The following is a 22362-nucleotide window of genomic DNA, read 5'->3' on the forward strand; positions in this document are numbered from 1 at the left end:
TAAAGATGTAAAAATATTCCATGACTCTTTGATTTCAATTACTAGAAAAAGTGCATAGAAACATCTCAAATTTTGGAAAAAAAATAGTTTGTAGAATTTAATGTTTTACTCTGTACAATGTAAGATCTGTTATGTGTTTCCCCCATTATGTGTCATTATAAGCTTTTTTGAATGTTGAAAAAAAAAAAACCCTCTCCAAAGTTACGCCGGAAGTGATCTCGCCCATCGTCACGCATTCGGAAGTTTTACCTTTCACTAAACATATTTAGATATACGGGAAACGTATTCGATTTACGGGAAATACGATTTCGATATATCTAAATATGTTTAGTGAAATGTAAAACTTCCGAAATCTCCGTGTAAACAATGCGTAATGTAGACGCGCGGGAGATCACTTCCGGCGTAAGTTAACGTTGGACGGTTCGGTTCAGTTGGACATGTGATTCAGATCAGTTCGACGGCTGTTAAGAGGTAAAAACTAAATAAATACTGTTCGTTTTCTCACACAAACAGCTCGTTTCTTGTCAGGCCTTCAGTGTGTACCTACTTTCACGAGTCATTAAAACATGTTTAATTATGACTTCTCTGTGCATGCTCTTTGAGGTGGACGACCATACCTGCATTAGGCCTATATGACTGACAGACAGGAACGGTTTGACCAAAAAATGTCAAAATTGAAAATACTGTGGAAACAAAGACACCTACATCTTGGATGCCCTTGAGGTAAGCTAAAACATATCAAACATTTATTTCAAAGTGAACTATCCCTTTGACTGCAAAAAAGACTAACATAATGATGATTAATCTGAATGAAGATTAATACTTAAATGTAATTATGGAAAACGAATGAAATGTATGTATATGTATTTTTGTAAAATATGTATTGTATATATATCGTTTAAATTGTTTAGTTTTCAAAAATTTAACTAATAACTTTCATTGCTCATTTCAACAATTAACTCATTTAACTGTATTGTAAAATGTCAACTGTTTAAATTTGCATATATCCACCATCATCTGGAAAATACAAAAATGTATTTGTAAAATGTACATAATTTGTTAGTAGCTCTATATAAATGTGTGTGTGTGTGTGTGTGTGTGTGTGTGTGTACTGTTAATTGTAGGAAAAATTCAAGTTTCATTTTGTTAATAGTCAGTGCATGACAAACTATCAATAAATCATCATTTTACAACATTAATTAATAACATAAATTATTAATTTAATGAATAAACTTTATTCTCTTTATAACTGTAGTAAATTTAAAGTTACTGTATTAATATCAAATTTATTAATTATTAAAAAAACTGTTCAAAATTGTTTATTTATTCAAATTAATTTTTGGGAAGCTGGCACTGAGTCTCTCTTGGTTTGAGTCAACACATCACTGATACTGAGAGAGAGAGAGACAGTGAGAGTGCCAGAGGCTTAATAAGATCCCCAAACTCTCATGATCTGACCGGGAAATAGCTCCAGTTTCTTGTCATGCTGAAGTGAAACCTTTTTTCCTCAATCACCTATGCTTAGTAATTGGCTTTTGTTTGAATTACTTATAGCGTAGTGCCATTGTGTAGTGATGTAGATGTCTTTCTGAACGTGTGTGTAAATGGAAAATGTTTATGTTTACTTTTTATCTCTCACCTTGAGCATAATACATGCTTCAGTATCAAATGTCACCCTGCTATGATAAAGGTCTTACTCGAAATTTGAGAAATGGGAGAAAATATGCAATGGCTCTGAAGTGAAACTTTTGCAGCGGTTCTAAAAATGTGACAGATGATGAATCAATTCTTTATTGTTGCTTGAGTGAGACGTCACTTGTAAACGCAGACAGTTTAGTGATTATTGCCAGTGGCATGCAGTCTTCAGATGTTGTTTTGCGGTATTCCCCTCTCTAAACAAGCATGACCAGTTTTGTCACCACAGACATTTTTCCGCTTCAACAAAACATAATATTATTCAGATTTTTAGATAACGTTAAACTAAAATTTGTGCTAAAGATGCTTGACGGTAGATTAAGCTGCACCCATGTAAAGTATTTGTCGAGATGATAATGATGATCTAAATACACAATATTCAAGAATGTAGACAATTAAAAGTTTTAAAAACCAAGAAAAGTGGCAGTGCATAAAGTGATCCTTTCCATAAATTAGGGGTTTTCAGTCATAAACCAATGCAAGGGTAATTTGTGTGTGTGTGTGTGTGTGTGTGTGTGTGTGTGTATAGGCTATATATATATATATATATATATATATATAGTATATAATTCATATAATAATTCATATAAATATATATAAAAACGTTTTTTCCACATAACTCTGAAGCTAATTGAGATATTTTTACCAAAATTGACACAGAGATGTATGGACTCACTCTGAGGACACATAAAAAATTGTGGGACTGAACCTCTTGATGGCGGTGCTATAATAGATCAAACCGACTTTGATACAGTTTTGTGATGTAAAACGCAATACTTTTTTACGCACGATTTCGAGACAGCGCCACCTTTTGGTCAAAATTGTAATAAAATTTCCAAAAATGCTAATAACTTTTGAATATTCTGTTTATTGAAATATCACTAGTCTTAATCCTTGAGTCACCCGAGAACATAGATACCAAATTTGCTGTATTTTGGTTAACTTCCTGTCCGCTATCTTGATTTTCATTTAATAGCCTACCTACTTTTTCAATCTTCTCCTAGACCGTTGGTCTGATTTTCACCAAAATCGAATCGTATCTCCAGACTGTGCCGACTAAAATTTATGGATTTTGTGGTGATAAACGAAACCATTTTTGTATACCACAGCAAGCATCAAAGTTGAGGCATGCTGCCAAAATGATTATTCAGGCTTTATCTCTGCAATGCCTTCTCATTTTGACAGCAAACTTTGTCAGTCACCTCATTCTGATAACAACGCATCGATTTCATAACTTCGCCACCTATTGGCCGAAAGTGATAAACCAATAAAGAGCACCTATCATGGATTTTTGAAAATGACTGTTCATGTAGTGTGGACTTTAGCTCTAAGGGAATGAAAACATCCTGCAAAGATTTATATCTGAAAGTGCACCGTATATAAAGTTATTGTCTTTCAAAAGTGAGAGTCGACTCTGATTCTATGAAATGAATTGTTTTTGAAACGAGTCATTAGCTGTTACATCGTGATGTAGATAGGTCATTGGCCGCTCCCAACAACTGCGCGCGCATACGGAAGTGTAAACTTGAAGTGGGCACCTGACCTCAGTAGTCACGGCAACAATAATCAGACACACCTGAATTAATCAAGTTTGTCCAATAATAACAGACAGGAAACAAGGAGCAGGCTGAAGTTCAGGAAGTAGTTCAGATGTGCATAAAGCCACAATTTCGACAGATTAGAAATGGGTTTGAACAAAATGAGCTCTTTGCCAGACTAACTTGTAGGGCAAATCTAAATTTGCCAGAAGTTGTCTGGGTTTTCCCAGGCTAGTTTTTTCATCCATAACGTTGCCGTAGATTTTAGCCTACACGCACAATCTAAAGTTCAAATCTGTGCGTACGCACTTTTTGTAGGTGTCCACCACATACTTTCTGCAGTAGTGTTCCAAGACAGCATACTTGTTAACTTCCTTGACATATTTTTAGTGCACAACAATCGAAGTCCCACATCTACTGGTACGTTTGTTCCTGTGAAATTTAAGATGCAACACATAAATGATTCATGTTCTGTCTGTTTTTGTCTGTATGCCAGTCACACACCCCCTGTAAACCACAAAGAGTGATTCAAATGTTATGAATCAAACAGAGCTGACGTCTTTTGGTGGGAATTTAGTTTTTTGGACTTTACGTCTCACGGAAATAATGTGTGAACAGTTACATAACACTTATAAAAGAAATATATAGTGTTATAGTGTTAAATTATACAACATAAAAACGTTTAACTTTTCACCGTTTCACTGAGCAACGTTTATCATAAACTTTTATGTATCATTAAACAGTTCCAAGTCTGTGCCAGTAATCGTCGATTTGGTAGGGTGTTCAGGGACCTGGTATAGATCAATCAAAGTGGTCAATTTTTGTGGGGGTCTTGGTATCTGACTGACCATGGACTTTTGTATTCAAATCCATTAATTAGCTGTTCATAAGGTTTCTGCATTTCACTTCACTGCGTTTTAAATGCTTTTCTGTGCAAATAAATGGACACCTTTGGCTGTTGCGGATGAGCGTTGTCCATAAGGGCAAGGGTGAATCTATAATTGCAGATACATTTGGTGTCTTTTTTTCAAATGGTTATATTTTTAATTATTTCAGTCATTATCATGGATCACAAGATGTTACAGCCCATAACAATATATTTTGTTTAAAAGGTGTCTTACATAGATGAAAATCATGATTTCTTGTCCAAATTAGTTAATGTATTTTTTCCCCGTCATGTAAAATATTTAATTTAGGTAATATTTAATTTATAAAAATCCTTAAAGGTATATTTTCCCAAATTCTACATCATTTATTGGTTCAAAATATCTTTTATTTTATGAAATTTTGATGTGATTTAATGATTCAAATTGGTCTATTAAACAGTCCATAAATCTTACATCAATTCTGTTACATACTTTGCTTTAAATTGTTGAAATCTCCCCCAACTATTGAAGATACAGGAAATCGTTTTTTTTCCCTCACTGATACGATCTGAAGCACTGAAAGGTGTGCGTGCTCTCTCTGAGAAAATATTTTTTATCTAAAATGTTCTTACACAATGTCAGTTGTTACCACAATATCAAAAGGAAAATAGAATTTATATCACACAGTGGGTTGTTTAAAAGTCTTTTAATCATGATTTCATTAGTACAGGGGCCCGTTTCAATAAGGAGGTTCAACCAACTCTGAGTTAAAGCTTGAACTCTGAGTTGACTTACCCTGAGATCGGAAACTCTTGAGTTTTCGGTTTCAGAACAGCTGAAATGAGTTAGTTCAATCAACCCTGAGTTGACTGACTCTGAGTTAAGCGCTTGCGCCACAACTATAAAAAGCCATTATCAATGGAGCACAGATATTATGAGTCACCATGGCAACAGCGCCAGACAAAAAGAGGTGTTTGGTGTTATTAATTACCAAGTAATCTAAATATTGTAATTTAATTAAAGGGATTACTCTTAATTCTTCTGTAATTTAAAATAAAATATGATGCAATTACATTAAATAGGCTACTACTACATAAACCAATTAAGTATAAAACAATAGTGGATTTAACATACATTTTTAAAAGGTATATTTTTTATGTAACCTTCTCCCTCTACACACTTTGATCAATTCAAGAATAATTCATGCAATTGTATATTGTGAATTTAAAAGAATTAAAAGTGCAGTTTCTTGTCTCTCCTCTTTGTATTAATCAAGTGGTTGAGGTTGAGATTTAGCAATTAGTAATATGTAGACCAATACTTTCTAGAGATAGTAGCCTGATTATTACATTAATCTAACTACACCGTTGAAGATGTCAGTTAATAATTCATAACTATTTTAGAGTAACTTACTGTTATAATATAGTAAACTTACTGTTATTCAACCTAAAGTAGGCTACTATTACTTTGATAAAATTTTACCTAAGTTAAAGTAAAAATACCAGTCTAAAAATCCACTCAAGTAAAAAGTAGTTAATTTAAAACATGAGTAAAAGTTGCTGAGTAACTTGTGGGGGTGGGGTGGGGGACTCCCCCATGTGGGGAGAGTTGAGAAACATCTCAGAAAATATCACGGTTTATGGTATTAAACAATTATTAAATATATAAACTGCATTCTTAAATCACGGTTTTTATTATCATCAGTTAAAATGACAGTTAAATAAATTAAACATTTGTTCAATAAAACATATCAACTAACTTCAATAATTGATTATGAATAAGATTAACATCTTATTTTTTATCATTAATAACTTATTAAATTATGTTTGAAAAATAACTGAGTTCTATTAAATGTTTTTTATTCCAATTTTTTTAATGATTTAATAGAAATATATCAAAAACGGTGGTAATCAAATAAAAGTTTAGCAAACGTTTTAAATCCTTTTATTTTTTGGCAAAGTGCTACAAAACAGATTTAGTCAATTAAACCATGGACAAACAATATATATTCCTTAAAGAATGTGTAAATACATTTGAGTATTATTGTTGGTGTTTAACAGCACTTCCTCTTTAAAAAAGGGGAGGAGACTGCAAGAAACTCTGAGTTTACTGAAGAAAACCTGCTCCCGACCAGGTTAGGTTCACAGAGTAAGTTACCATGGTAACTGACTCTGAGTATAAATTACCTCTCTTTCAGAAATGGGCTTGACTTACTCTGCTGTCTCAGGTTTAACTTACCTCCCTTTCTGAAACGGAAAACCCAGAGTTTCCCTCATTTCAGGGTTAACATACTCAGAGTTTTCACTTAACCTCCTTTCTGAAACAGGCCCCAGAAGCATATTGCATTCACTTGAAGAAAAACAAATCAGTTTTTCTGAATTAATCATCTCAAAATTACAAGATAATTTTTCATGGAAAATAAGTTTTTGCTGTTGTTCTGAACTAATGACTTAATTATCTCAAAAACTCAGAAATTGTTTTGCATGCGCTTCGCAAGAAAGACTATATTCAGCACCTTATTGCTCAAATCAAACCACAGTACACTTATTTAAATGTGTAACAGAACATTTTATTTGTTTACATTATTTCACACAATACCAACATTTGTCCTCGAGGAAAGCAATGATCTCCTCTCCTCTATACTGAAGGGTTGTACCAATGATAACTTAAAACACAGATGGGGTTTTTATCGTATGCAAAAAACAAAAAAACAAACAAACCCAAACTTAGAAAACATTGTACAAACATGAGAAATTTTACAAAACTATACACAATTGAATGTGCTTGATAAAGTTTCATTTTACAATCTCAATTATGTTTTTGTAAATATACTGACTTTCCATTATTATAACTCTTATTTGGATCAAACTTGTTTCAAAGGAAAATGGGTGCAAGTGATTCACAGGCAGAATATGAGGAGGAAGTAAATAATCACGCCAAAAACAAAGAACAGAGGAACTTTGTGCCAGACAGGTTTCATGACAAAGGCAATCTTCTGTATGTAAAATTCAGTTGAAGCGACTAAAAAAATAAAAGAATTTATACATAAAAGAAATATTAAAGAATATTTAGTCATTTTTGAGCACTAGTGGGGGACATGAGAAAGTTCTTCGAATGAAGAATGCTATAAAAGCTTTCCTTATATTAGTATTTCACTGCACACCAAGACAATTTCACTGAAAAACTTCCTCCTCCTATCCTCAATGTATATATAATATACACATTTCACTACATCTCAAACACTTTCTAACATGTGACATTAAATAAATCAAATTAAAGCCAGTCAGCACAAAAAGAAACACCTTCAGGTGAGATGAGAAACCCAATATGCATACATACAAAGAACTGCATCTTAGTGATCATGTGACCACACATAAATAATTTCATGCGACGCTTTTAATGCATTAAAAGCTGCTAATGCAACTAAAATGCTTTAACAGCATTAGCAAAGTGGGTGCTGAGAGGAAGTGGGCTGTGTGCTGGTCTCCCAACAGCCGGAGCCCACAGACCGGTTCCTTCCAAATAGCACAATAAATACGGCTATGAATCTCCAAGGTCCGCAGTTTGCTGCTAGTTAACAAAACGCCAAAATAAATAGTGTAACTAGGCTTGACATGCCCTCAGGATGGATGGGTGTGATGGAACACAAAGTTAACTAATACATCCAATGCAAATGTATCAACGCAAATACATTAGTTGCTCTGTCTGCCCAAACAGTACAATAGACCTTATGGTTTCTACCACCTCAAAATTAAATATTTGTTTGCATAGACGCATTTGCTTAGCAAGAGAAGAGAACTGTCAGAACTAAAGGCTGGGTGTGTGTCAAACATTTTGTTTTCTGATTGAAGAGGTAGTTTCACATTTCTCAAGGGACATGGAGTAAAGTTTACTTTACAGGACACCAGTGCCAAATGTCTAATAATAACAACAACAATAATAATAAAAGCAAGATGCTTTCTGTAAGTCTCAACTGGACTTAAACTACACACTCTGAGCTTTGCCCTCCTTGGTTCACCTCACAGATCTTCTCTCTCTATAAAAGAGCTTGGAAGATGGGCAGCATGGAAATAGAAGATTTAGTGGGTTGGGTTGGGTTTGGTGGGGCGCAAGTGTCATCTCTGCTGTGAGTAGCGGCTCCAGGCCTCCGTGTCTTTGAGAGAGGCTGGAGCGGAGGTCCTGCGCTACAGAGAGGGAGGGAGAGGAGACTCCAAGCAGGATGGATGAAGCAAGGCCTGAAGATTGGCCAGTAGAATAGGTGTAAGGGTTAGAGCTGGAAGCCCTCCATCGGTCCCTCAGGCTGCTGGAAAATGTACTGGCCCTGATTCTGATCCACCTGGGGAACGATGCTTGCGTCTTCCTCCTCCACCCCAAAGTAGTGCTCGATCAGGTCAAAGGCCTTCTGGTAAATCTCCTGGTTCTCGTGGCTCTGCAGGAACTCAATCTTGTCTAAGCCTGGGTCGGGCAATTTAACAAACAGCGTGGAGAGGGAAAAAAGTGTTTGCATGAATGAAAAGCATGAAAATTCAAATGTTTAAATAAAAAATAGGCTTGCAAAAACCAGCCACTAATCAAACACAAATATGCTATTACTTAATAATAATATAACTAACAATAATAATGGTTTCAAGCATAAAATATAATCATATCCACCAGCACCAACCTGATAATCATGTTGTTCCCACACCTCTTTTAATAATACATTTTCCAGTTGCTTCAGTTTATTAGATAATAATTTTCTAAAGATTCAATTTTCTCACAAAAGTAAATATTTTACACTTAATTACAAATATTTATAAATGTCAATAATAGTTATAAATACAATTTCAAAAACTAAAAAAAATGCGGTGACAAAGTACGAGGTGACGCAAGCCTACCGTAAGCCTCTTCAATGAGGGCACAATAAGGGTTGAGGCCCGATCCGTTCTGTTTGGACTCTTGTTCTCCCAGTCTAAGAATGTTCTCTAGGCCGTTCAGAGCCACCTGCACAATCTTGGAGTCCATCACCGTGAGCAGGTCACACATGGGCTTTATGGTGTTGAGAGAAACCAAGTACCTGTGTGTAAAACAAAACATTACAACCATTTAACAAGTATGCTTTAAACCCCGGAGCATAGCTTTCTCTCCTATAATATATATGTAGGGTTAAATAACATATCTAAATGAGAGGGGGAAAATGTACTACATAGTAATTTAAGACTGTTTGGAACATCAGATAAAAAAATATTACTTGTATAAATTGGATTTTTTCCCCCTGCATTTTAACATGATTAATAGTGTTCATGTTTTTATTATTAAAGTGAAGCAAATTATTGAGTTAAATTGCCACCCCTAGTGTTTACATTACCACAAAAAAATAATTGTGTGTGTGTGTGTGTGTATGTATATATATATATATATATATATATATATATACTGTATATATAAAAATCACCTTAATAATGGTCTGCTGATCTGACTATTACTGCCACCTACAGGCCATAAATGTATCATACAGTTTGATCCTACTCAATGGTTTAATGAGTTTTATTAGTCTAACGCAAATCCCCTTATAATTACTAAGCTCTTTTGAGTCCTATCTTAAAACAGATTATGGGTAATGATAACCTGAGGCAGCATGTGGGTGGTTTAGCATGCGTTACATAAGCAAACTAAGATCAACATTCTCAGAACATTCAAAAAGAGTCGTCCTTAATCAGAATTAATCCTTTCAAATTCCTAGAATGAGGTAAAAAGCTAAGCAAAAGAGCCCACAGTGCACCTCATCTGCTCTGGGGTGCCTCCCGAGGTGGCGTTGGTTATTGCCCACGCGGCCTCCTTCCTGGTGCGGAACTCGGCTTTTTGCAGAATTTCGATTAGCACTGGGAATATGTTGGCATCGATCACCGCCTGCAACAGAAAAAGCATCAACTCACAGGTGTTCAGACACAATGCGTTGTGTAATAATCTTCTATTGTCAGAGTCTGGCAGAAGCACCTGGATTTGCAATCTGTTCCCAGCAGTGATATTGGAGACTGTCCAGCAGGCCTCTTTTTTGATGGATTCCTTCGGACTGCTGAGTAGATGGAGCAGGCAGGGCAGAGCGGAGCAGTTCAGAATCACCTGACATAGGACAGAGCAGCACATCAGATCAGAAAACTGCTCCTATCTTTTGACTATGTGGACAACTTAGCATGTCACAAAGGAGCTACAATACCTGGGTCTGAATATCATCTCCTGTTACAATGTTCCCCACCGCTCTCAGTGCAGGAGACACCACTTTGTAATCACTGTGCCTGTGAATGGCCAACACACATGGATTTTATGCCAAAGTCTGTGGTAAAACAGATACCACAAGGTTTATTTCTTGTGTTAGCATGCCTGTTCCTCACATGAGCAACTCAACCAGCCTGCGGCACACGCCCGAGTCAATAACTGTCTGGATTTTGTCGTTGGGTCCATCTGACAAATATGAAAGTGCCCAACAGGCATCTGCAAGAACATCAGGATCACTGCTGAAGAGCAATCTGGAGAGCACACTCAGACAGGGCGACACCTGTGTAGAAGGAACATTTGCTTTGTCAAGTATATGATCATGTTTACAGAGGAAAAATACTTGAAAAAAGACAAAGAGTGTTTGTGTGCATGACTGAAATTTGATAACTCTGCATTTAGAATGTGGTTTATCACTTTTAGAACTGGTTTGCGAGCTCACCTTTGCAAAGTCCGGAGGTGGATTTTTCCCTCTGCACAGGTTGGACAGAGCCCACACGGCGTTCCGGGTGGTAGTGAGCCGATTTGATTTGGCAAGCAACCTGCAGAGACGAGGGGAATGGGGAAAAATAAAAACCAATGTGCCACAAAATCAGACCACTAGATACAGATTCAGAGAAGAAAGGGGCATTACAGAAGCAGCCAAAGTCCACAAAAAACTGTCTTAACTTCAAAATTATTTGAAAGCCAACTGAAAAAAATAAATAAAAAATCAACAGTGACAAAAGATTCATCCGCTACAAAATGCAAAACACTTTGTTCTTGGCTTTGGCTAACTTACAGAAAAAAAAGAGACTGCAACCGGCCCATGTGAAAGCAAGGATTCAGATCGGAAGGACATTACATGAAATCACACAATGCTGACGCTGTTAATATTAACAAGTTGAGAACAAAATATAATTTGCACGGTTTTGCGTGATGAGCAATTTTTTGATTTAAACAGCGTGATTTCATTCATTCATTGAATGAACGATATGACTCGGAAAAACATTTGTTCATTTTGATGTTCAAATAGGAGTCACGAACGCGCATCACAGAACAAGGAGAATAAATTGTTAAATACTAGGTGTTTAACAGAGTTTGAGAAAACTAAGTTAAATTTAAGTTGTTACCGTTCTTGCTTTTATGGAATATTTTAAGTTTTGTTTTGTCATTGAGCAGTGTAGACATGCTTTAGTGTCACGATAATTGTCATTTCAGTTATTGAGGCAGACTTTAAAAGCAGAAAGAAGAGCCATTCTAAGCATTTTTATTTACCTCATTGTTTTTTCATGACAAAAACTAAATTGTTTTTCAGTTCTCTCAACTGTTATAACACTGTTACTAAATTCAGCTTAAAATAAATTTAAATTCCAAATTGATCCATATCGTGATGCGTATCGTATCGTGGCTTTAGTATCGTGATGCGTATCTTAACATTGTTGGTGATACACAGCCCTACTAGCAGCCCTAGTTTGCCCAATTTGTTTGAAGGGCTCTTTTAAAAGCATGAAAGCAACATATATTTTCCATGTCTGCATTTAACGTCACAGCTCAAAATATTTGCTTGTTCAGGGTTCGGAACTGTGTGCGTTTGTCATTTTCCTGACATTAGGGTTTGGCAAAATATGTAAGGACCTGCGCTACTGAGATAGCGAATAGCTTCCAGCAGGTATTATACACATCTTTAAAAGCAACAAATTTAAATGCATGAAATCTCAGTTTTGGGATGAGTAGAAGGCACTCACTGCTGAAGAGAGGGCAAGATGCCACAGTTGAGGACATAGTCTCTGCACTCTGCATTATCTCCGGCAATATTTCCCAATGCCCACACAGCCTGCAAATACAGTTATACACAACAGATCACTTTAATGCTGCTGTGGAGATCTGATAAATCAGCTATTGGCTGAAAGGCATCTTTCAGACAATTTTTTTTCCAATCTGCAAATATCACCTGCTCTTGTACATCCTCATACTCAGAATTTAGCAGCTCTATGAAGATAGGCACGGCCCCAGTCTCAATGACCACCTTGGTGTGTTGGAAGGTCCCAGATGCAATGTTGGTCAGGGCCCAAGCTGCTTCAAACTGGTAAAAACAAGCAACAATACCCATCTTAAAGCTAGGCTGTAATGGCAATTTACCTTTTTTATTAGGGCTTGTAACATGACGTGTTTTTACCTGCAGAGTGCAGTTATCACTCCTTTTTAGGAATTCAACAAATCGGTTGACTACACCGGGTGTGAGGATGACCTCATCAATGGGAGGATTGGGCTCTGAGGGAAATTGATAACATCTTAATCTTTAAATTATTGTCATCCTTGAATCTATGAGACTTAGGAATGAAGACACCAACCTTTAGAAAGTAACTTTCTGAACTTCTGAGTGGCTATGAGCTGCTGGTCTGGATCCTCAGAGAACATCATTTGAATCATGTCTTGGGTTATAACTCCTTCCTGCGCAAGATTGACAATAATGTTCATACTAGATGTGGGTTTTTTTTAGTTTAAAAGGTCTAAAATGTATGGAGCTCCCCTAGTCCAATTTGTCAAAAAAAAAAAAAAAAAAATTATAACTATCTCATGGCCACAAGATAGTTAACTTGTGGCCTCAAGATAGTTAACTCGTGGCTTCAAGATAAGTAACTGGTGGCCTCAAGATAGTAACTCGTGGCCTCGGGCGAAGTACTGCTCCTTGGGCACAGATATATCACGCAACACCTGAATTAAAGCTTGCCCTATTGAACTGGCAAAAGTAATGATTATGCATGAAACAATTTTTTTAGTGTTTTCTTTGACAGTGGCTAAAAAGATACTGTTGATAATGCAGACTCGCCATCTTCGCAGTATTAACACGCCTACAGAGAGAAATGTACACGTCATATGAATTAGCCTACAGAAGCAGAGTAGCCAATTTCTTTTAGTTTTTAATTGTTTTGTTTAAAAGTACACATTTCAAGCTTTCTATAGATATACTACTTACATATTAAGTAGAAATTCAAAAGGTCTTCACAGCAACCCGTCAAAATAAAAGTTTGTTTTAACTTGACAGAAATATATTACTGTCGTACAGTAGAATTTAGATGTCCAGATGTAATAATACATTAACACTCATCCAAATAAATAATTAATTTTTTAAACAAAACTGAATTTAAGGAATGTCATGTTTTAATTTTAACAGTAAAGCTCATTGTGCAGCACGTTATTTGACAAAAATGTTATGATAAATGATAAAATTTGTGTTTTATGGCTTCATTTTATTACCAGCAAAAACAGAATTAGTGTGATTTTTTTCATATATATATATATATATATATAAAAGTTTATAATACATGATTTAATTAGACATGCTTTTTGATTGCTAAAAAATGTTTAGATGGTGTTTGACTGGATTACTTACACCTGATACAGGTACAGTGGAGCTGATATCAGGGTCTTGAATGGGGCATTCAAGCATGGACTCATCACCAGGTGGTATACACACATTCCTCCTTTTGAACAGCTACAGAGAAGGTAGAACAACTTAATTTCCTATGTACACAGAACTGATATTTTAAATAAACAAATCCAATCATATATAACACTTCAATACAATTAACACTTCATGTACAATCAATCCTTTATAAACACAAATGTAATTTAATGTGTTTGTATAATAAGGAAGAAACAATGATGGCAAACCTGCTCCTCCCTCTTCTGTTTACGGAGCTGTATTCCCTCCTCCTCTCTCCGTCTTCGCATTTCCTGGGTGTTCAGGGCTTTATTCTTGTAGCTCTTCATTCGATAGTTTTCTTTGCCCGGGCTTGCCATTGCGTCTTCGGATTAGACAAAATAATTTGGTCAGATGCACATTCTGATACTCAATTTCTGTTGTCTATTCTGCACAACCACTTTGAGCCAATAGCAATGCATAAAAGATACATAAACTGGTTGTGCCAGTATGCAATTCTCCTCATAATTTGAGACAAATACCATGTAAAGACCAAAGGAACGACGCGTCAAATAGGATGTAATGGTTTATCTGAAAGCAATTATGGTTGTCACATTACCCGTACACACTTTTGCATGCTGAACTTCCTTCTTATCTATTTAATCTTCTTGTTATTCAGCTTCTTTAAGAACACAGTTCAGAACAGTTTTGGGTGTAATGCATTAGTAACTGCAATTAATTACTGTGATTTAAAGAAATGGTTCACCCAAAAGTGAAAATTATGTCATTAATTACCCTCATGCCGTTCCAAACCCACAATACACTCGTTCGCCTTCGGAACACAAATGAAGATCTTCTTGAGCGATTTCTGTCCCTCCATTGACAGCTACACAACTATTTTGACGCTTCAAAATGTTTTTAAAGAGCTCGTAAAACATAACCATATTAATATGTTTTATTCCGAATTCTCTGAAGAGACACAATCACTTTATGATGAACAGATTGAATTTAGGATTTATTCATACAAAGATTGATCAGCGAACATAAACAGAAGCTCAACCAAACCTCTTTGATGCACAAGATGAGAACAAACCTCATTGGTACTACATTTCAGAATCCGACAGACTTTGATTAGCTGTAGGCTGAAACCATAGACTGTTAACAGTCTCAATGGTTGTCATATGTCACGTCACATTTACTAAACACAGACTATATTGGAAGTATTTGTTTAATTGTTGACATGTTCTCAGATATATGTCTAGGAAACAGGCCTGTAATTACCATAGACTATATAAAACCAGACACCTCAGCTCCACCCATGTCCCGCCTCTTTTCCCATTTTCAGATTATTTGGGAGTGAGGGACTGCCAGATAGCGACGGCCGGTTCCGCCCACTTTGGCCTTCAAAAATGCTTTTCGGAAACCTACGGGTGACGTCACGTCACGGACACTGCGTCCATTGTTTTGTACAGTCTATGTGATTAACACAAGATTGAACCTTGTTGGTTCTTAAAGAAGCTCAAAATTACTGTGAAACACCGGAATAGACCTCATTCGTTCCTGCAGAAGCCCAATGTGCTGCATAACACACAAGAATGTACCTTGTCGGTTCTCACACCCCAGGTTGCACTTCTGTTTACCACAACTGATGTGTGAGATGATAAATGTTTTATGTGAATAAAAGCCTAAATTCAATATGTTCATCAAATAAAACGATCGTGTCTCTTCAGAACATTTGGACTAAACCGCTCAATTCATATGGATTAGATTTACAAACTCTTTATGAACTTTTTGAAGCATTAAAGTGGTAGTTGCGTAGCTGTCAATGGAGGAACAGAGAGCTCTCAGATTTCATCAAAAAGATCTTCATTTTTGTTCTGAAGATGAACAAGTCAAGGTTATTACATCTTTTATGTTCCACAGTGGAAGAAAGAAAATCATACAGGTTGGGATTGGAACAACAAAACATAAAAAAGAGATCAGTTTCATTTTTAAGAAAACCTTTCTCTTCAAGGTTCAAACCATACGTCCATCTTCTCTACTTTATAAATAATTGGTTTAGACAAATGCAGCACTTGTAAACGGTGCTGTTTTAATCAGATCAGCTTGTTATGTATGAATATGGGAGGGCTGGACTCATTCTACACACACATTTTTTCCATACACTACATAAGCAATCATGGTTCTTATTAAAAGTAAGTTATAAGCCTGAGTACCAATAGTGATAACACACAGTTTATTTGTCTTGTCAAACTGCTATATGTTCCTAGTATCCATCTATTTCTGTTGCGCATTATAACATATTTAGTGTGCAATAGCAACCAAGACCATAAAGGTCACAAATCAAATCAGTCATATAAAGCCACAAACACACTTTTAATACATTAGAGGCTTATAATGACTTAATTCCAGCAGGCTTTTCCACTTCCATCCTAAACTGTGCTCGATGCTAACATGCTAACCGTATTATGCTAGCTTGGCATAAACGTCCAAATGTTTAATTACTCTGTCTAAAGGCCATGGTACCTTATTCTCTCCCTGAAAAGAAAAGACATTTACATCTTAGATAGTGTATGATTCTCACCCATTAGTCGTGGTTCGGAGAGGGAAACGCAGGTCGTGTGTTTTTAAATTTCTCTCAAGACCCTCCCGCGTTCTTCCAGCTGAGGGCAATATGGCGTCGACTGTTGGCGTGAACGTCACTTCCGCTGCTGCTACCGGTTTTCACGAGCGGCCTCATTCGATACAATAAATTGAAAGCAAAACGGGTTACTGTTCAAGTCAACATTTCTACCTCTAAAAAGGTAACTTACGTTGTATTCAAATAGCGATTTAACGATAGTTTCAGAGTGTATTTTTGTTGTGTGCAGTCAGACTTGTACATACGTTATATGTTACTGTTTGTGTTGTATTCCAGTTAGATGGAATCAAAATGTCGCGCCAGTAGCGTCTTTGTAAAATCAAGATTTTAGGCCTAATAGCAGCATCTCGGAGTTTTGCTATTAGCTGATAATGACATTTTAAATGCGCCTCTTACAAAACATTACCAAGCTAAACATATCTGTTTCAGTTATGGGCTTTTGGCTGCCTATTATTAATTGTCACACAATTAAATGCGATGATAATTACCTTTATGTCTTTATAAACAAACGTTGCACGCAAATAATTGTTTAATATTAATAGCATTGTTCAGACTTTTACCATATTTACCCCCCCCCCCCATCACTTTAGTATTATTCCACTTCCCATTCACACTAATGTTTTTTAGATTAACCCTGAATATTTCATATTTTATAGTAATATATTAATTATGGTTATAGTTATTAAATATGAATATAGTGTTATGTTATACATTTTGAAGCATTTAGGTCATTCCTTCACTTTCTATTGTAATGTTAAGGCAGGATAATTAACCCACAAGCAAAGCAAGATACATTAAAGTGATTGTGACAGGTCTGTACTATTGTAAAATCAGAATAAATTAATATTAGATATCCTTCAGACAGTGTAAGCTTTCAGGATCACTCTTTTTGATTGTTTTTTTTTTTTTTTTTTTGGATCATCATTTTGTTTTTGTTTTTCCTTGATGGTAGTGGTTGTAAATTTGCCCTGGTTTTATTGTGCTAGCAAAATCTTTTGTAACCATTACATTCTGGCTGAAACTATTATTCCGTTTGTTTTATCCAGCCTTGTGTGATGCCTGTGTGTGACATCTGCTGTGAAGAGCTCCCATCTGAAGCAGAGATGAAAACCCATCTCCTCCTGAGTCACATGGAGAATGCGATGGCCTGCCCGTTCTGCTCTTTGTCCGGGGTCTTGTACGATGAGTTGAGCTTCCACATTAATACCGCACACATAGAAAAAGACCGCAAGGAAATGAATGCAACAGTGGTTGACAGTGGACAGAAAAACTCAAATGACTGGTTTGCTCAAAGTCTCAATATTTCAAGGACCTCAAATGTGAAAAATAAGCACAAGGAATCTCAGGTCTCACCCCCGTCATCTGGCCACCCTTCACCTTTTCAGGACAATGTGATGGCCAATCCAATTACAGGGACCACCCTTTCTCAGGAAACCTCCACTAGCTTGAAGAGTTCACCACCTTCCGCTGCCACAGCGAATGGTGCAATAAAACTGGTCAGGACTACACAAACACCCAGCACTAACCCCAGAAGAGAGAGAGAATATGGGCATCGAAAATCAAAGCAGAAGCGCTTGTCCTCACCTAATAAAGGTGCTCTTGACTTTACAACATAAAACTGATTTTACAGTAATGGCTAATACTTTTCCCTTTTGTGTGTTGCAGAAGGGCAATTTCCATGTCCAATGTGCAGTTTGGTCTGCAATGACTGCTTTATTCTGCAGGAGCATGTTGAGCTTCATTTACAGGACCAAGGTGTGACTGAAGGTGTCTTAGCTCAAAACATCAAGAATATTTGCATGTTTACAAAGTAATGAATAGTTTACTTTATCCTGTTTTTATCACTAACGGTCTATGATTGATGTCTGATATTGTTTGGCCTCTTAAGGGGCTGATCCTGATGTTGCTACTTCAACAGAAGCATCTTCTACAAGCAATGGCAGATCAGGTGAGTTAGCAAGGATATAGCAGCTCTGCTCATTTAAAAAGTGAATGACCAAACTAAACTGTAACTGTATAATTGGAATCTCCAGGTGTGATACGTTATGAGTGTCCAATGTGTTCTTTGAGCTGTTCCAGCAGCACCTCCCTGCAGGAGCATGTTGAGCTACACCTGGAATACGACTCAGCATCTGCAACAGGTATGTGGATATTGTTATTATTAAGTACACAAAAGCATATGAAATATTTCATGGAATTGTTTGTAAGTGTTGCAACCTAAATTCTGTTCAAGAAAAGACACTACTGACACTACTGGCACAGCAAAACTGATGTTCAGTTTTGATGTTCACTTGGTTTGGGTGTTTTAAGGACATTCATCTGGAGACCTGAATCTGGCTAGGAAGCTTCAGGAGGAAGAGGAGCAAAAGTGGAGGGAGCTAAAGAGCAGACGGGAAGCCGATGACTTTAAGAAGCTCCAGGTAAGCTACAGACATCTTCACTGTTAGAATTCAAGGAAATGTGCACCTAAAATATTAAAATTCTGTAATTAACTCACCTTTGTGTTGAATCCATCAAAAAAACAATCTTTCATTTTATCTTACTGTGGTTTTTAGAAGCAGTTTGGCCTTGATAACAGTGGTGGTTATCGCAAGCAAATGGAGAGGAATATGGAGAGGGCTGTGTCTAGAGGTCAGATGGTTCCTGCAGAGTTCCACAGGAAAAGAGTGGAGATGCTTGAATCTCTGGCCTCGGGGGTGGATGATGGCAGAAGCAAAACATCAGGTCAGATAGGGACTTTATCATAGTTATACTACTAATCTACACATAGTTGGTCCAGTTGGTAAATTATTGGACTGAAAATCTGTCCAGTTCTGTATCTTTATAACTGATTTAAATTTACAGTACTGTTCAAAAGTTTGAAGTCTCTTATGCTCATCAAGACTGCATTTATTTGATCAAAACTACAGTAAAAAACATAATATTGTGAAATATTTTACATTTAATATTAAACAAATAAAATTTTGTTGATTTTCTAAAATGTTATATTTATTACTCCAGTCATTCTAATATGCTGATTTAGTGCTCAAGAAAAATGTCTTATTATTATCAGTGTTGAAAACAGCTGTGCTGCTTAATATTTTTATTGAAACCATGATGCATAAAAAATGGCAAAATTTTTAATGTTTTTACTGTCACTTTTGATCATTTTAATGTCTCCTCGTTGGATAAAATGTATTAATTTGAAAAAATCTTACTGACCCAAACTTTTGAATAGCCTATGTATTTTTTAAATTAATTATACATGATTATTTTTTAATGAATTTTTGTTTTTAAATATATTTTTAATAACAATCATTTATTATTGGTGTTATTATTGTTATTTTTAAGTTTATAATCATTTTATATATCTGTAAGAAATGAAGCTGCATAAAGCAACTGAAGGTTTGGATTTAGCTGATTAACCTTTCTGTTTCAGGAGTTATGGAAGCTCTGTATAGGTATTACCAGAGGGACGCCTCCGACTTTTCGCATGTGTGGCTCTGTGCTGAGACTGATCACTACTCCTCTTCGGAGGGGGACAAAGGTTGGGGATGCGGCTACAGAAACTTCCAGATGCTTCTTTCATCTTTGCACAGGATGGAGCAGTATAATCTTTTACCTGGTACAACATCAGCAACATCATGTATTTTCTTAGCTCCTTGTGGAGTAGTACCTATCATAAAATGTTCCTTCAGTTTCAGTTCCCAGCATCCCGAGAGTGCAGGCCATGATCGAGGAGGCGTGGGCTCAAGGCGCAGATCCTCAGGGTGCTTCACACTTCAAAAAACGGCTGCAGGGGACACGGGCTTGGATAGGAGCTACAGAAATCTATGCAGTTCTCACCTCCCTTAGTGTGAAGTATATATTGAAATCCCAAGTTTACATTCACACATACACTTAAAGTTTGGGGTCACTAAGATTTTTGTTTTGGGAAAAAAAAAAAAAGTTTATTCAACCAGGGTGCATTATAAATGTCAGTAATGAAATCCCAAGTTTACATTCGCACATACACTCACCCAAAAGGATTATTAGGAACAGTACTAATACTGACCCCCTTTCGCCTTCAGAACTGCCTTAACTCTACATGCAATTGATTCAACAAGGTGCTGAAATCATTCTTTAGAAATGTTGGTCCATATTGATAGGATAGCATCTTGCAGTTGATGGAGATTTGTGGGATGCACATTAAGGGCACGACGCATTATACCACCACCAGCAGCCTGCACAGTGGTAACAAGGCATGATGGATCCATGTTCTCATTCTGTTTACGACAAATTCTGACTGTACTATCTGAATGCATTGAAACAATTGCCATGTTATTGGATAACTGCATTAATGAGAAATTGAACAGGTGTTCCTAATAATCCTTTAGGTGAGTGTAAACTAAAAGTTTGGGGGTCACTAAGATTTTTGTTTGAAAAAAATGAATGTTAGTGTGCATTTAATTAATTAAAAAAGTCAGTAATGATGTATGCAATGCTTATGCATTTCAAATAGATTGTTCTTTTGAACTTTGTATTCATCAAAGAATCCTGAAAATATTTATATATTGCTGTTTCCTCAAAAAAATGTGTTGATCACCAAATCAGCATATTAGAATGATTTCTGAAGAATCATGTGACACTGAAGACTGGAGTAATGATGCTGAAAAATCAGATTTGACATTACAGGAATAAATTTAATTTAAAAAAATATTACAATAAAAAAGTTAAAATATATCGCAGCATTAGTGAGCACAGAAGACTTATTTCAAAAACATTACAAAATCTTTCTGACCCTATACATGCTTAAATAATATTCATTTCATATCTTAAATTTCCTTCATTTTTAGAGCCCGGATAGTGGATTTTCACAAGCCCACTGGCCCAGGAGACACACACCTCAGAATGTTTGAGTGGGTAAAACAATATTTCTCACATTCTGCCAGTAGGAGTGCAAGACTGCCACCCAAAGTAGTGCAAACAACATTACCACCTTTATACCTCCAACACCAAGGTATTTCAAGACTCGGGTTTCTCTTTTCTCGGGCAACTACAGCACTTGCCCCTCATGAAAGTCTAGATAGCGTTGACCTCAAAGGAAAACAATCGCCTTTGTAGGATAACGTACATGTTGTTCTGTCTTTATGATCAGGCCATAGTCGCTCGATTGTAGGAGTAGAACAGAAAGTAAATGGAAACCTAGCTCTGCTCCTCTTTGATCCGGAGTTTGCACCTGGGGAAATAAGGAGAGCGTTGTCAAAGAATACAGTAGCAACTATGGTACGCCGTATGCGCAAATTGCCCAGTGGCCTAAAACACAGGCAGTATCAAGTGGTTGCCGTAGAAGGGGTGCTAACAACCGAAGAGAAACAGGTAATTTAGACCTACAGCTTTAGAAATTTATTGCTTTAGTTATTTGGGCATTATAACTGCTGAAATTATCTATTATTTTTTTATTTGATTAATTTACTCTTAATTTCAGTAATGTATTTCATCTAGATATTGTTGTATGGGCAGTCTATGTTAAACTGTTCAATTACTGAATGGTGTGTTTGTTTTTCAGATCCGCATTCTCAATTCAAGATCACTATGTGCTGAGAAAATTCCTTAATGCAGTTGTGCACATCTGCTGCAGTTTTATGTATTCCCAGCTACTTTTATCTACTAGTCTGTTGAAACAGACTATGAAACACTGTATTTTGTATAAATGTCAAACAATAATAAATAAAGAGTTTTTATCTTACTAGCTGGACAATAAGTCAAGTATTATTGTGTCATCATGTGTGTGAATTTTCATTTCTTCATATTTTGATTCATTGCATGATTGGTTCAATTTGTCTTTCAATTACAGTTCTATGCATGTGGTATCACGGACATGTAAAAAAAGGTACATTCTATTATAGAAAGATAATGTAAAAACAGCTGTTTAACCCAAACTCAAAAAAAGTGCATTTCAAAACATATTTCACAAAGATTTAATTTTACTCCGTTTTTCCTAAA

The 22362-nt window shown here is 36.1% G+C and overlaps 3 protein-coding genes across 5 annotated transcripts in view; 2 read left to right on the forward strand and 1 right to left on the reverse strand.

Annotated features, from left to right (window-relative positions):
* The first annotated feature begins 699 nt into the window (after nucleotides 1-699).
* klhl32 (kelch-like family member 32) overlaps nucleotides 700-22362 on the forward strand; it is a 51380-nt gene continuing 29717 nt past the window's right edge. For both annotated transcript variants that reach the window (XM_089117811.1, XM_089117810.1), the window contains exon 1: nucleotides 700-723. The gene's annotated coding sequence lies outside the window, so the exon portion shown is untranslated. The remainder of the gene's footprint in view (nucleotides 724-22362) is intronic.
* Nucleotides 8189-16473, reverse strand: kpna5 (karyopherin alpha 5 (importin alpha 6)). The gene is made up of 14 exons (XM_039679479.2): nucleotides 16342-16473; nucleotides 14009-14142; nucleotides 13728-13829; nucleotides 12685-12784; nucleotides 12510-12604; nucleotides 12285-12416; nucleotides 12079-12167; nucleotides 10794-10893; nucleotides 10471-10634; nucleotides 10296-10374; nucleotides 10076-10201; nucleotides 9861-9988; nucleotides 8977-9155; nucleotides 8189-8554 (listed from the first exon to the last, which is right to left on the reverse strand). The coding sequence occupies exons 1-14, from the start codon at nucleotides 16343-16345 to the stop codon at nucleotides 8367-8369; spliced, it is 1620 nt and encodes a 539-aa protein (XP_039535413.1). The 5' UTR covers nucleotides 16346-16473; the 3' UTR covers nucleotides 8189-8366.
* zup1 (zinc finger containing ubiquitin peptidase 1) lies at nucleotides 16425-22105 on the forward strand. Of its 2 annotated transcripts, none has more exons than XM_039679477.2 (12): nucleotides 16425-16561; nucleotides 17445-17991; nucleotides 18064-18165; nucleotides 18287-18346; nucleotides 18432-18539; nucleotides 18709-18818; nucleotides 18954-19122; nucleotides 19817-20002; nucleotides 20076-20238; nucleotides 21213-21376; nucleotides 21515-21735; nucleotides 21926-22105. In XM_039679477.2, exons 2-12 carry the CDS (start codon nucleotides 17454-17456, stop codon nucleotides 21971-21973), a joined length of 1869 nt encoding a protein of 622 aa, XP_039535411.2. In that variant the 5' UTR covers nucleotides 16425-16561; nucleotides 17445-17453; the 3' UTR covers nucleotides 21974-22105. The 2 variants fall into 2 exon arrangements, with proteins under 2 accessions (XP_039535411.2, XP_039535412.2); XM_039679478.2 differs by having other exon boundaries at nucleotides 18064-18153.

The sequence above is a fragment of the Pimephales promelas genome, chromosome 12, assembly GCF_988280905.1.
Source record: "Pimephales promelas chromosome 12, fPimPro1.hap1.1, whole genome shotgun sequence".
In the NCBI taxonomy this organism is placed as follows: domain Eukaryota; kingdom Metazoa; phylum Chordata; class Actinopteri; order Cypriniformes; family Leuciscidae; genus Pimephales; species Pimephales promelas.